Below are 12948 nucleotides of genomic sequence, written 5' to 3'. Positions count from 1 at the left end.
TTATTGGAATGAATTAAACACTCCCTTAATGTGTTGTTTCTGGCCTATTTTGTTAAGATTTTGAAACACTACCTTAAAGTGAAGGCGTTAAACAATATGACTGAACAGCTTGTTTATAAAAGACTTAAATTAACCTGTAGTTTATTTTTTCATTTGGATTTTCTGTCCCCACTTCTCGGTATATGAAATAATTTACAACCTTTAACTAAAATCAGTGAGCGGAAAATGGTGGTAATTGTAAAAATAATACTCTTACGGTGGTGGGTATTTTTACAGGCATGCATTGGTGATAAGGATAGTTTAATTGGGGGCTGCAGTGAAGGGGTGAGATTTTGTATGCCCCCTTACATATGGCAAAAAAGGAGGTGAATTTGAAATGCAGTATACGTGAGCTACAAGTCCAGCTTATCTTCTGTGTGCCTCATTTGGAAAGAGGGTGGTTTTAAAGGTGGCGGTGAACCTCTGTTGGGAGAGAATGTCTTCCCTAATTATTGAACAAGAGCTCTCTTTTTCTGGTTCTCTCTCTCCTGCCCCTTCTTCCTCTTTTCTCTCACATCTTTTTCTGTTTCCCTTCCTTTTCTCGCTCTTTCCCTACCCCTCCATTCTTCCATTTCTTTCTACTCCTCTTTCTCCAGATGTTCCGGATGAGTTCAGGTCACATGGAGGGAAATCTTCAGTTGGTGTATGTGCTGCTGACTGACTGCTACATTTACTTGCTGAGAAAAGGTACTTTTGCTGCATTTTCCCACAAAGAACGTTTTGAAAACACCTTTATTGTTCTGTTGCTTCTCTATACACTGCCAAGAGTGGATACAGAGTGGGAATCGTGCTAGTTTCTGTGAACATGTTTGAGTAACTTGATTTATAATAGAACAGTGACTATGATTCTCTGGTGCAACAACTAGTTTAACCTGGAACAGCCAGTGTCTAGTTATACTTGTATATTTAATCTTGGAGAAGCTACAGCTCTAAAGCATCCTTGTGGCCAGTTTCACAGACCTCACTGTGTTCTTTTACTGCTCGCCCAAGAAGCTCTACAGTAGATTTTTTAAATTAAATGTATGTTCTGTTTTATGTGTGTGCTGCATCCTTCCTTGCATTCCTAAGTGTGCCTCTCTTAGTAAAGTCTCAGAAGAATTCTGCCTACTAGTAATGTACTTCACCCTCCGCGAGCCGCATTCAGTAGTTCTTTGAGACCTATATCTGAAATTACCTAGAGGATCCACCAATAAGGCTTTATGGAAATGCATTTAGTAGAGCTGAAGGACAAATTGGCCAAACACTTAATTTTCTGAATTCTTAATACAAGTAACTGTCCCGTGAAATGTGGATTTTACTGATGTGATCAAGTTCCGTGTCTTGGCTTAGAGTTCAAGCTTCCGCAGGGCCTTCAAAGCAGGTCTCTAAAATGGTGTTACGATGGAACAGAGTCCCATTTCATTTATGAAAATCAAGTAGTAGCCCAGTCTTTGCTTTCGTGTCCTGTTTTATTTTATCGTGATTGTTCCACTCAAGGGCCACTTAAGTAACAGGAGAGGAAGGGATAAAGTGCGTGGAAACTAGTAAGGAGGTGTTAAGAATTCCAAATATAGATTCTGACTTCCCAAGAAACGTGGTGATGGCAACATCATCTCAAAAGAACATTGAGAGATATGAGGTGAATGACTGTGGGCAAAACCATGACATTGTCATTATGGAAGTGCTTTCCAAGTGCAGCATCCAAGAGAGCAGTGTTTTGTACTTTTGCCTAGCAGGGTTTTTCAACAGTGCACAAACGATTAAGAGCAGTGTTCCCTTGCCAGAAGCAAAACACCTGTGCAAAGTCACTGTGGACATAATTCAGATCCACACTTTTAACTGATTGCTTCACAACTGTCTTACTTTGCTATGGGTTAAGACGCTTTTCAACACGTCCCATCGTTCCAGTTTTTTCTTCTGCTCCCACCTTTGCCCATTTTTCAAGTCATTGATCCTCTCCTCTGGTTCCCTCCAGTCTTTCTTTAGTTCCTGTTATTTTTCAGTTTGCCCAAACTTTGTACTTGTCCATTTGATGGTTTCTCTTCACCCTCATCTTCTGCACTTTAAATTTCAAGTTCTCATGGAAGACATAGTTGACTATTTTGGGAAGGTCTGCTGAAGTTCTACTGTCTTAATGACATTTTTGATAATATTCACTGACATCAATGCGGTTATCTTCTTAAGATATCTTCGAGATATCCATCAATATTGAGGCTGTCATTTCAGTTGCCTTTTGGCAGTATTCATCAACAAAAAGTCTACCATCTCTCCAAAATGTCTTTGATAGTACTTCTCTTTAGTCTTCGTGGTCTCTTGCTCACTGAGAGAGGTGTTTTTATTACTTTGGTGAAGATTGCTCCATTACATCTACAGTCCTTGACAGGGGAAGAGGTTAGAATAGGAGAATAGTTGCAAAGGGTGAAGAGTGGCAAACTGAATGCAATAATGAACATCTGGGAAGAAGGCAGAGGGAGCATGATTTGACATCATCTGAGGCATTTGAAGTGCTAATTGGGTGCTGTCTTGCCTCTGTAGTGCTCATTTATATGATACATGCCACTACCTGATTCATTTCCAAATGTATTGGGACAAGCTTTCCTTATTTGGGACCATCATTTCCAAGGCGTCAAGCCATATACTTTTTCCTTCATGTAATTACATTTTTAGGTATGAGATGGTTCAGTGTAGACCCCTAATGTTTCTCAGAACAACCTCAAGCCTATTTCATCGGAAAGTTCCCTTGAGACCTACAGTTGGGAAAACTACAAAGCAGTCCTCAGAAACTGATTGTTTAATTAATTTCCCAACCAAATCTCCCAAACCTGACAACTAATGGGGCTACTGCAGCCAAATTTTCAAGGGACATTTTCTTGAAAACTTTTATTTTATTATGTTATTGCTCTCGCTGTCACACAGTCATATAATCACATATTTTATGTACATTCACAGTTGTATTATGGAAAAACATCACAGAGGTCTTATCCAACATTTTGCCTGGAGTCCCAACATTCAAAGCGGAATCTCTTAGTGGTTGCCAGATATCTTTTAGGCCCAGACGTTGTGCAATACATTAGGCTATTAATCCATTGTCCTACGGTTGGAGTGCGTTTGCGTCCCCAGTGTATGGCGAGTTCCCTCTTTGCCAGAAGTACTGCTATCGCAACAAACCTACACAACGCTTTAGGTATATTGGCGACATTCCCTAGCAATGCCAAGAGGGGGGATGGGTCCATCTGCAGTTGTCATTTGTTCAAGTTCCACAAGTATGCTTCTCCGGTAATCTGCTATCCTACTATAGGGAACTATGCCCCCCAGCAATTTCTGTTTTTGTTTTTGTTGCTTTAGGTGCAGCAGATAAGCCATACATGGTGGAGGAGGCCATTTCTTATAATGAACTGGACTATGTTTCTGTGAGTATGTATGGAGAATGGTACTTCACTATTTGAATCACATTAAGTCAGTGTTGGATAGAGCACTCTCCTTTTTGAATCCCTCCATCCACACACTTTTTTTTAGATTGTCTTGTTGTCCACCACCATAGACGGACAATATCGAATCTACTTTTCCTGTGTTTCTATCAGGTTGGATTGGACCAGCAGACGGTGACGCTAGTGTGCACTAACCGCAGGAGGCAGTTCTTGGTAGACACTTCAGATGTAACCTTGACAGAGTGAGTGAGACGCCTACTGTCCAAATTAAATATATCCGCTCTATCCTTTGCTTTTATTTCTGATGGTACTCACAGTTGAGGAAAGTTATGTTAAGCCACTGGCTTGGTTGAAATAAAGTGGGGGAGCGACTGTAGTGGAAGGTTTGGTACTATAAAATAGAGCCACAAATAAATACTATATTTCGAGGGGAGAAGGTTTCCGCTCGGGGATGTCTGAATTTGAAAGAGCTCTTTGGTTGAAATAAGAGGGCATGGTGGATGGCAAAGTTATACATGGATTACAACAGAAGGAATTGTAAAGGGATGTGGGTACCATTGATGAGAAGTGTTTTACTGTAATGGAGGAGGGTGCAACATGTCTGCGATTAAGTTCTGTGACTGTCATGGGTAGGTCAGCATTGGGATGCGCCTGTGATGGGAGGGAAACATCACAGAGATGCTGGGATGAGATGGTGTTTGGGTGAGAGTCCCCCCAGGAGTGCTGGGGTCCTATAGTATTTAAGGAAGACGACGTAAAAGTATTTGAATGGAGAGGTTTTAGTGCAGGAGACTGCAAGGCGTTCTGGTTTAGATGGCAAAGTGGTGTGGGGATGATCTGTAGTGCGGGTGGTGATAATTGACGTCTTAAAGTGAGTAGCAGCAGTTGTCTCACAACGATTTGTTTCTTAATGTATCATGTCACTTTCCTTCAATGTTCTGCAGGTGTTTCATCACTGCCCTCCGGGCAGCTATGGTGAAGGGGTGTCGGGAGCCGCCTTATCCTGGTATCCTCACTGATGCCACCATGGAGAAGCTGGCACTAGCAAAGTTTATAGCTCAGGAGTCACGGTGTGAGGTGAGATGTAGGCACATGGGGAGGAAGGGATAAAGATGTATGGAGTCATGCATCTCCTACCTAATTTGTTCTGTTCTCCTGCCCTTTATGCCTGGTTTACTTCAATTGTGTTTGCGGAGCTAAGGATTATTTTTCATCTACTTGGAAATTCATACTCTTGCCAGACAATTGAATGCTGGGAGGGCTGTGTATTGCTATGCAATACCTGACTTTGTGTTAGCCTCTTGGCAGAACTGAGTCCCATTGAAGACCTGGTGAGTGTGAGTCTGCCTTTTGATCAGAGTGCAGCTCCTCACAACAGCCCCCAATTACAGCATGGAGGTGTTAATTGTTATTGGTGCCACTTTATCCCATCTGGTACCTAGTACCTGAGTAAGCACTGTTCAAACGCAAAAATTGGAGTAGGAGGGATGGAGGGCCACAACATGTGCAAACATGACATTCATTTGTCTGGTGTAGACACCAGTATCTTTGTTTGCAGTTTCTTTTTCCTTTGGGAATGTGTTGGTAAGTAGGGTCTTTTGAGCAGAACCAAGGGGCCTTGCATTCTTTGCTGAATATACTGGCAATCATTTCCTCCTGTTGACTATCTAATTTTAATGATGGGGTGTTGACTTCTGATTGCTTGAGTCATGTTCCTTTGCTCTATGAGTTTCTGCTCCCAGTGATGCAATATGAGTTCCAGATTGCTATGCACATTTGTCCTTCTAATGAGATGTGGGCTCATGCTCCCGCAATACATGCTCCTGTTGTGAGACTGGACGACTGATTCTTTCTTTAGTCGTCTATTATATTATTTCATTTTTTCATAACAATACATTTAACAACTCTGGACACCATGATGCATTTTTTTAGTCAACTTTTTAGTACAGCCATGCAACAATATCTGGTAGGAATTTCCATGCAGACTTTTTCACTCGAGGATTGCCTCCTTCTCGTCTCGCCCCATCTAAGGGTGTTAGTATTCACAGCAGCAGCATGCCAGATTACAGCGCAACAGGCCACCATAAATGTAGAGTTCAGTTACCAACCCATCTCTTCCTCACCCCAGGTATACGCATGATGCTCATTTTCTTGGGGTGTTTACTATTGCATTAATCCTATCTGCCCATGTATGTTTTCTCCCTCATTCTCTTCCCTTATGACTTTCTTCATGCGTATCTCCTCTCTTGTCATTCTTTCTTACTTCTTCAGGCATCTGATGTCACTGTGCACTTCTATGGCCTGGTTCACTGGGAGGACCCCATGGATGAAATGTTGGGACCGGCAGGCAGCCACTATACTTCCTCTGACCATCCTGTGACCAAGGAAGGGATCCTGCACTACAAGGCGAGCACCTCCTATTTGGGCAAGGAACACTGGAAGACCTGCTTTGTAGTACTAAGGTGTGACAGTGTGAAGTCTGCACTGGCTTTTGGGAGGGACAGTTACATGTAGTGGAGGTAACAAGGGCATCCTTTGTATTCCCATCATCACACAAGACATAACACCATGGAATGTTGCTGATATGTTATTTGTTGGGTATGATGCTACTGTTATATCTCCTATGTAGCCCTTAATCTGCACCTTTTGTTCCATTTTATTGCCAGCAACGGGGTGTTATACCAGTACCCAGACCGCACAGACGTCATACCACTGCTGTCGGTGCACGTGGGGTAAGAATTGCTTATCCATTTTAATAATAAGGGCAAATTCAGTCCATTGCAGTATGACTTCTGTTAATGAATCTGTACCATTCAGACCATCTTCTGTAAAGTCATTGAGGTACACAAGGTAGCAAGGAACACTGTAACTTGATCTTTTTAATTCTGAAATAGTGGTAGAATTTGAGCTTTGACAATCCTTTAAATGTAAGAATGAATTTGAGGTCACTGATTAAGAGTTGTTCCCACCATTGACAAAGAATTCAGAGCTTGGCAATAGTTTTGCTTTTGAGGCTCACTCTAAAGGTGTGAAAAGGTGACACTTTCAAGGATATAGTTTATGAAAGTGTGACACTAAAAATGCATAACCTATAAAGAATGACCACTATCCGAAGCATGTGATTCACCCTATATAGATAGCTATGGGGAGATAGGCTCTGTAATGTATTAGGATGGCCCAGATTATTGGTAGTAGGGATGTGTACATTGAAAAGGGACGCATTGTCAATATGAGGATGAGAAAAGTACATTGTAATGGAAAGTGTGCACACTCTTGGGGAATCACAAAAGAGATTAAGGGCCATCAAATGGATGTTCACTTGCCAAGGGTAGATTTCTTCCTAATTGGGAATTCAAACCTCATTCAACAGCTTCCTATCCGTGACAACCAAACAAATTATCTTTATTGCAAGAGTCAATTCAGTGTGACTCCTGGGGACCTTTGGAGCTGTTGATGTTATATATTTTTGCATACCCTTTCTGTAAGTGCCAACAATAGTCTGATTCCCTGGGTCTTCTCTTTTCTGACAGCGGAGAGCAGTGTGGTGGGTGCCGGAGGTCAAACAGTGCAGAGCGGAATCACTGCTTCCAGGTTATACTGACAGACCGCCCATCCCTGGAGTTGAGTGCAGCAAATGAGGAAGAGATGGCCGACTGGATGCTGTACCTTTGTCAAGCTGTTTCCAAAGGCGTGAGTTAAAAAAACGACCCACCTTTGTTTTCCAAGGCAAGAGTAACCGAGCATGATACCTAGCCAGCAGTCCTTGAGTAATAGAACGGATCTTGCCTGGCTTCAAAAAGATAAGCAATAAAGCAGATCTATACCCACCTCGAATTCTTGAGTAAACCCTTCTCCTCCCCTCACCCCCCCCCCTCTCAAAAGGCACGGATAATGGGGCAGATCGTTCCTTGATGCTAACCGTGTCACATCGACGTTCTTGAGCCATGCTCAGTGTGAGAAGTTGGCCTGATATATGATGCTCACTAGTTCTAGTGATCACCTTGTATCAGTCCAAACAACCCTTATGGTGATTGGTTGTATGTCAACCTTATAGACCAGCTACCCTAATGGTAGCATGGAAAAAGCAGTCTTAGGCTAAACTCTTTTGGCATGTGAAGCCAGCTGTTTTACCACATATAACCCCTTGAATACCAAGTGAAAGGACACCACACAGGTTGTTATGAAAATAAACAATATATTTATTAACTAACAAACACCTCTGAACTCTTTGAGATCAGAGGGCTAAGCACATGACAATCTTTTAGGAAAAATACGTTTAAGTTTCACAAATTACAATGGGGCCCTAGGGGCACGACAAACCATATACTAAGTAAGTGGAATGTGAAAGTCGATAAAAGGAATGGAGCTGTCCAGAGGCTGTAGGATCGCTGGAACCACGCTACACTAACTCTAGGTAAGTTTTAGGAGGCCCACGGAACGCGTGTGCAGAGTGTGAACTCGCACACGAGATGCGTAACAGTGTCTATGGACAGTACAGTTCAAGTAAAAGGTGAGTACGGACAATCCTGACTATGTAGGACAAAAACGACTGTGGAACTGGACACCAGGAGAGTCAAGCTACCCTTGAGCACCGAAATGCTCTTGTTACCTCACCCACAGGCTGCGGGTGCATAGGTGCGAAGTCGTGTCGGGTTCCGGCATTGAAGTCTATGGAGCCTGGAAGAAAAGATGCTGCAGCCGATCAGGAGGAAGATGTCCGGTGTGATCCAAAGGTGGATCAGTCAAGAGGAGAACCTGAAAGCAGAGGGGACAATGTTCAAAGTCACTAGCCAGTGACTGGAGTGGAACCAGATGTCGTCGTCGCGATCAGGTGAGGGTGGACGCTTGTCTCTGCAGCCACGTGGACCAGGTGGTGTCTTCGACGACCAGGATGAAGGCACGAGCCGTCCCACGCAGGCTCTCGCTGTCGGCAGTGTCGGCTTCGGATTTGGAGTCAACAGGCCTTGGCAAAGGCAACCACGCGGTGAGTGGAAACAGCGTCTGGAGTGGACCAGGAGGGTCCGGGGTGCTCCTCTTTTGGAAGGGAGCAAGGGCCAGTCTGCAGCAACCAGACCAGCAGTGAAGATTTCAAGGTTCGTCGTCTAGGAGGTCACTAGCCAGCCGGCAAGTGACCAGACAACGCGTCGAGCAGCAAACAGGCAGAAGGGCCCCACGCAGATCTCGTGGATGCTGGAGGGCTGATCTTCGGTGCAGGAGCTGCTCGGGGTCGGGGCTTCTCAATCCCCAAACCACTTGGACGAGGTTACCTCAGAAGTCGTGCTGGAGCGAAGTGCTGCTTCTTTCAAGATGGCCGGTCCCACGTGTCTCGTCGCACCCACGGATCTCAGCTGTGCTGCAGATGTAGGTAGAGGTCGGAGAGGTCTGGGAATCCGGGTCTTGTCGGGCTCTGAAGTCTGGATCCTCGAGGGAAGACGACAAAGGGAAGCCGCTGGACGTTGATGGTGCCTGCTTGTGCAGGGTGGACACTCCTTGCCCACAAGGGAGATTTCTTCAGTCTTCTGTGGAGCAGAACGTCGAAGTCCAGAGTTTCTTCTTGTAAAGTTGTTCAGGATAATCTAATTTGGAATGGGACCAGCTCCTACCTTTATCTGGCTAAAGGTGGCTGTACTACGACTAGGTCCCTCGTCTGGGTGGGACCAGGAAGGGGGTGGTTACACCCCCTATCCTTTGTTCGGTCTTGCGCCAGAGCTGGGGCTGGAGAGCCCCAGGAACTGGTTTAGACCGGTATATGCACAGGGACACCTTGTGTGCCCCAGGCATGTCTCATTCCTTTCAGCCCTGTCCTACCTAATACACAAAATCCTTTCTGGGGTGGTGCTAGCACCTCCCAAGGCAGGAAACCCTTTGTCCAAGCCTCCCTCGCTGGAAGGACTCCCAGCAGCAGGAGGTCAGTCTTGTGTCTGTGGTGGCAGCATCCATTTTGTGATGCTGAGGCTCGAGTTAACTTTAACCGGGGTTCACAGTTACATACATGTCGTGTCCCTCTAGAAGGGTGGAATGCTACCCCTGTTGCCAGAATTGGCGAAGGGGTAGTATTCCAATTCGTATGACACCTTACTCGACATGTTTTGATAATGCTATACCAAAGTTAGCAATAACCGCGAGGATTATAATGCACTTAAGAGTATATGGTATAGCGTTATCATGGAAACAGCTAAAGGACTTGGTTCCGAAAGCTGTACACAGGCTCAGCTCATGCCAGAGCACTATCTGACATAATTCCAAGCACTCTGCCTCCAGGATTGTTAAGGGCTGCCATAGGAGTGACTTATAGAAGTATATGTGTCCATTTTAGGTTTAGATATAGGTGTACTATATCTAAAGCAAAGGGTGATTACACCACCTTGCCCCAGCTGATTGATCAGCCAGTTGTGTCAGATTTGGATGGCCAGCCAGGGGTGGCATAATACATGCTGCAGGCCCTGGGTGCACCTATGCCCTGGGTACCTAAGGTACACTGTACAAAGGTGACTCAGTATCCAATTAGATATGTACCTATAGTACATGGAATCCATTTTACAGAGAGAGCAGTGGGCCTGGGGTCCTGAATAGCAGGGCCCCAGGTCAACTAAGTCGAAAAACCAGCTAAACACCAGGCAAAAAGTTGGGGGCAACCATAGTCAGATATCCACCTTCCTACACTCAGTAATGCTGTTCGGCCAGTCATTTCAGTGTAACTATAGAAGTAGCTTTGATAACTTGTCGAATTACTCTCCAGGTACAGTGCTGATGCTTCTCTGGTGGCCCTGTATGCTTCAGTTGTGGTTAACAATGTATCCACTTTTCCAGCTCCAACACACACATGCAGCTATACTGTAAGGTTATTTTATAGATTCAGCCCTATGTCCAGTGATGTGCCATCTAGTGAACCAGAAAACACCATAAAAAGTTAGAAAACCTCCCAGTGAGGACATCCTTCATGAGCGAATACTTGACATTGATCCTCCATTTGGCATTGATAAATTCTAACAGTTCCTCTCTAGTGGAACCATCTTGAGCTTTGTTTCAATCATCGTCGTTGTTCCAGACAGGCATGGTATGATTTACTTTCAAACAAGCATTGCGATTTTCATAGGTGTAATCCACTAGCTAGGGAATAGGGAAATGTAGTCCCAATCAATGGAGATTCCAATAGGTATTTTATTTTTATTTCATGAAATTGCAAATACTGCTCTGCAATAGAGGCAACAGTGTTTTTCCCCAGAACAGGATTTGGTACTGTGAAGTTCGCTAAGACTTAATTACCAAAATATCCCCATGAAAGGATGGACCTTGTTGGACAGAAATGCACTCTGGGAGATAATTTATAGGTCTTTCCTGAGACCGTGTATGCACTGTTGCCTGCGAAGCAATGGGTTAGCTTACAATGGGCGTAGAGCCACCCCATTGCTTACCATTGGTTGACCGTTGACCTCATTATCACTCTTATTTGCTTGCTTCGGATTTGTCAACTTTTGCAGGCTTTACGTCCTCTTCCTCTTTTTTTTTTAACTTTTATTATTTAAATTATTATTTAAATTATGTTCTTTACTATGTCAACATCCAACAACTTAATAAATAGTGCATGGAATGTCACGACATGGCACTACCAGGTGCTACTGAACATCAGTAATCTCATCTATGCTAAATCTATAAGGACTCACTCAATGCTGCACAGGAGGATGACAGATCATTTTAGACGGGTTAGAGGGGCAAGGACATCTCGGTTATAAAGTGTCTATTGCGTAACTCATCTGCTCCCCCTCAGGTCTGCAAAATGGCTTCACCCGCCACTATAGCTTCCCAGGCATTCTATTGGGGCTCTCCCTTGGGTGGGGGCTGTAAGAGCTCATATCCATTACTACACAGTGCCTGCCTGTGGGGCCTAGGTGGTATCCAGCTCAGTCCACCGGTATGTTGTAGTTTAATAAGGAGATCAGCGGGCTTCATATGTCTTTGGATGTAGTAGCAGATGGCTGCATGGAATAATACGTTCTCTTCCAGGGGATCCTCATCAATAGTCATAAGCATTAGAATATTCCCGCCCATGTGCGGGACCCCGGAAACATTATATGTGCCCCACATATATATATCCATATATATATATATATAAACATGATGGGAGCTGTAGTTTTCATTTGCTTCACTACAGCTGCAAACAATTTGATGGAGTTAGCTCACTTCCCGCCCAAGGGAGGACCGCAACAATACAAAGGAAGGCGAGATGTAATCCTGTCTTTGCAAAGGGCGTCTGACGAAAGCACACACACGCCGAAATGCATTATGCCCTGCAATCTTCATTAAAGAATCTTCAGAAACAAGCCCCGCTGTGTCCTCTGATCTCTTCTCAATCAGAGTGGTCGCGATTTCATGTTTCTACGCGGTAGCTGGCAAGCCGCATCTGGAGGACCCGTTCTACAAGAGGACTGTGTTTTTGCTGGATCCAGTGGCAACACTGCGCTTTCTTTCTCCGAGGTATCGGATCATGCAGTCCCACCTCATTGATCAGGTCGAGCATACGGCTACCGCCAGGAGCGGCTCGTGACTTCACTTGACAGCAGAATCACTGCATTCGTGCTGTATGGCCCGGTTTAGATCCTGACAAATGTGGGAGAACGTATGGGGACCTAAGGAAGGCCCTGATCAATATTTACAGGATTCATCAAAGACTATTACCCCCTCCTTTGTTTGGTATTTCAGCGCTCATCAAGCACGGACCTCACCCTGGGTGCTTACCGAATACTGCATGATGGGAGCTGTAGTTTTCATTTGCTTCACTACAGCTGCAAACAATTTGATGGAGTTAGCTGACTTCCCGCCCAGGGGAGGACCGCAACAATACAAAGGAAGGCGAGATGTAATCCTGTCTTTGCGAAGGGCGTCTGACGAAGGCAATATGCCCTTCAATCTTCATTAAAGAATCTTCCGAAATAAGCCCTGCTATGTCCTCTGATCTCTTCTCATTCGGAGTGGTCGCTGTTTTATATATATATATATATATATATCACAAAAGACGTGCGCAATACCTCACGCTGCACGGACCACACCATCAGTGCTTGTAAAAGTTATTTTTATTCATGGATAAAAACACACAGGCATTACGCGTTTCGAGTTTCCATAACTCTTCCTCAAATGCCAAGCTGCTGTGTTCGTGGGGTCGTTAAGGTTTAAATAACGTAACTTAATGAGCAGTGAGAAGGGACTTCAGTCATTAAATCCAGTTTAAAGGGACAGTGTTTAAGGTGTTACTTTAACATTATCTTCATACACAACAGCAGAGGTGAGTGCTTCAGTATTACAAGTTTCAACAGTAACCCTCAAGTGGTGCCGGTATAACAGTTTCTCTGCTGTAAAATGTTCAATGTCATATCAGTTTTAAAAGGGACTAACTTGCCCACAATACTCCACTGCCCTTCAAAATTCAGCTGGTTCCCACTGCCGATCTTGGTGAAATTCCAGTCAGCACGGAGTGTCCCGAGTGCAATCTATGCTTTAAAAGGGA

The 12948-nt window shown here is 44.3% G+C and overlaps 1 protein-coding gene across 3 annotated transcripts in view; it reads left to right on the top strand.

Moving 5' to 3' along the window:
- Positions 1–12948, top strand: part of PLEKHM2 (pleckstrin homology and RUN domain containing M2) — a 285917-nt gene that overhangs the window by 215222 nt on the left and 57747 nt on the right. For all 3 annotated transcript variants that reach the window (XM_086921620.1, XM_086921618.1, XM_086921619.1), the window contains 7 exons: positions 636–726; positions 3364–3428; positions 3600–3688; positions 4391–4523; positions 5718–5908; positions 6113–6178; positions 6977–7136. In XM_086921620.1, coding sequence (XP_086777746.1) covers positions 636–726; positions 3364–3428; positions 3600–3688; positions 4391–4523; positions 5718–5908; positions 6113–6178; positions 6977–7136 — 795 coding nt within the window. The remainder of the gene's footprint in view (positions 1–635; positions 727–3363; positions 3429–3599; positions 3689–4390; positions 4524–5717; positions 5909–6112; positions 6179–6976; positions 7137–12948) is intronic.

Source organism: Lissotriton vulgaris, chromosome 5, assembly GCF_964263255.1.
Source record: "Lissotriton vulgaris chromosome 5, aLisVul1.2, whole genome shotgun sequence".
In the NCBI taxonomy this organism is placed as follows: Eukaryota; Metazoa; Chordata; class Amphibia; order Caudata; family Salamandridae; genus Lissotriton; species Lissotriton vulgaris.
The sequence above is the reverse complement of the archived record's forward strand: the minus strand, read 5'-3'. Positions and strand labels throughout refer to the sequence as shown.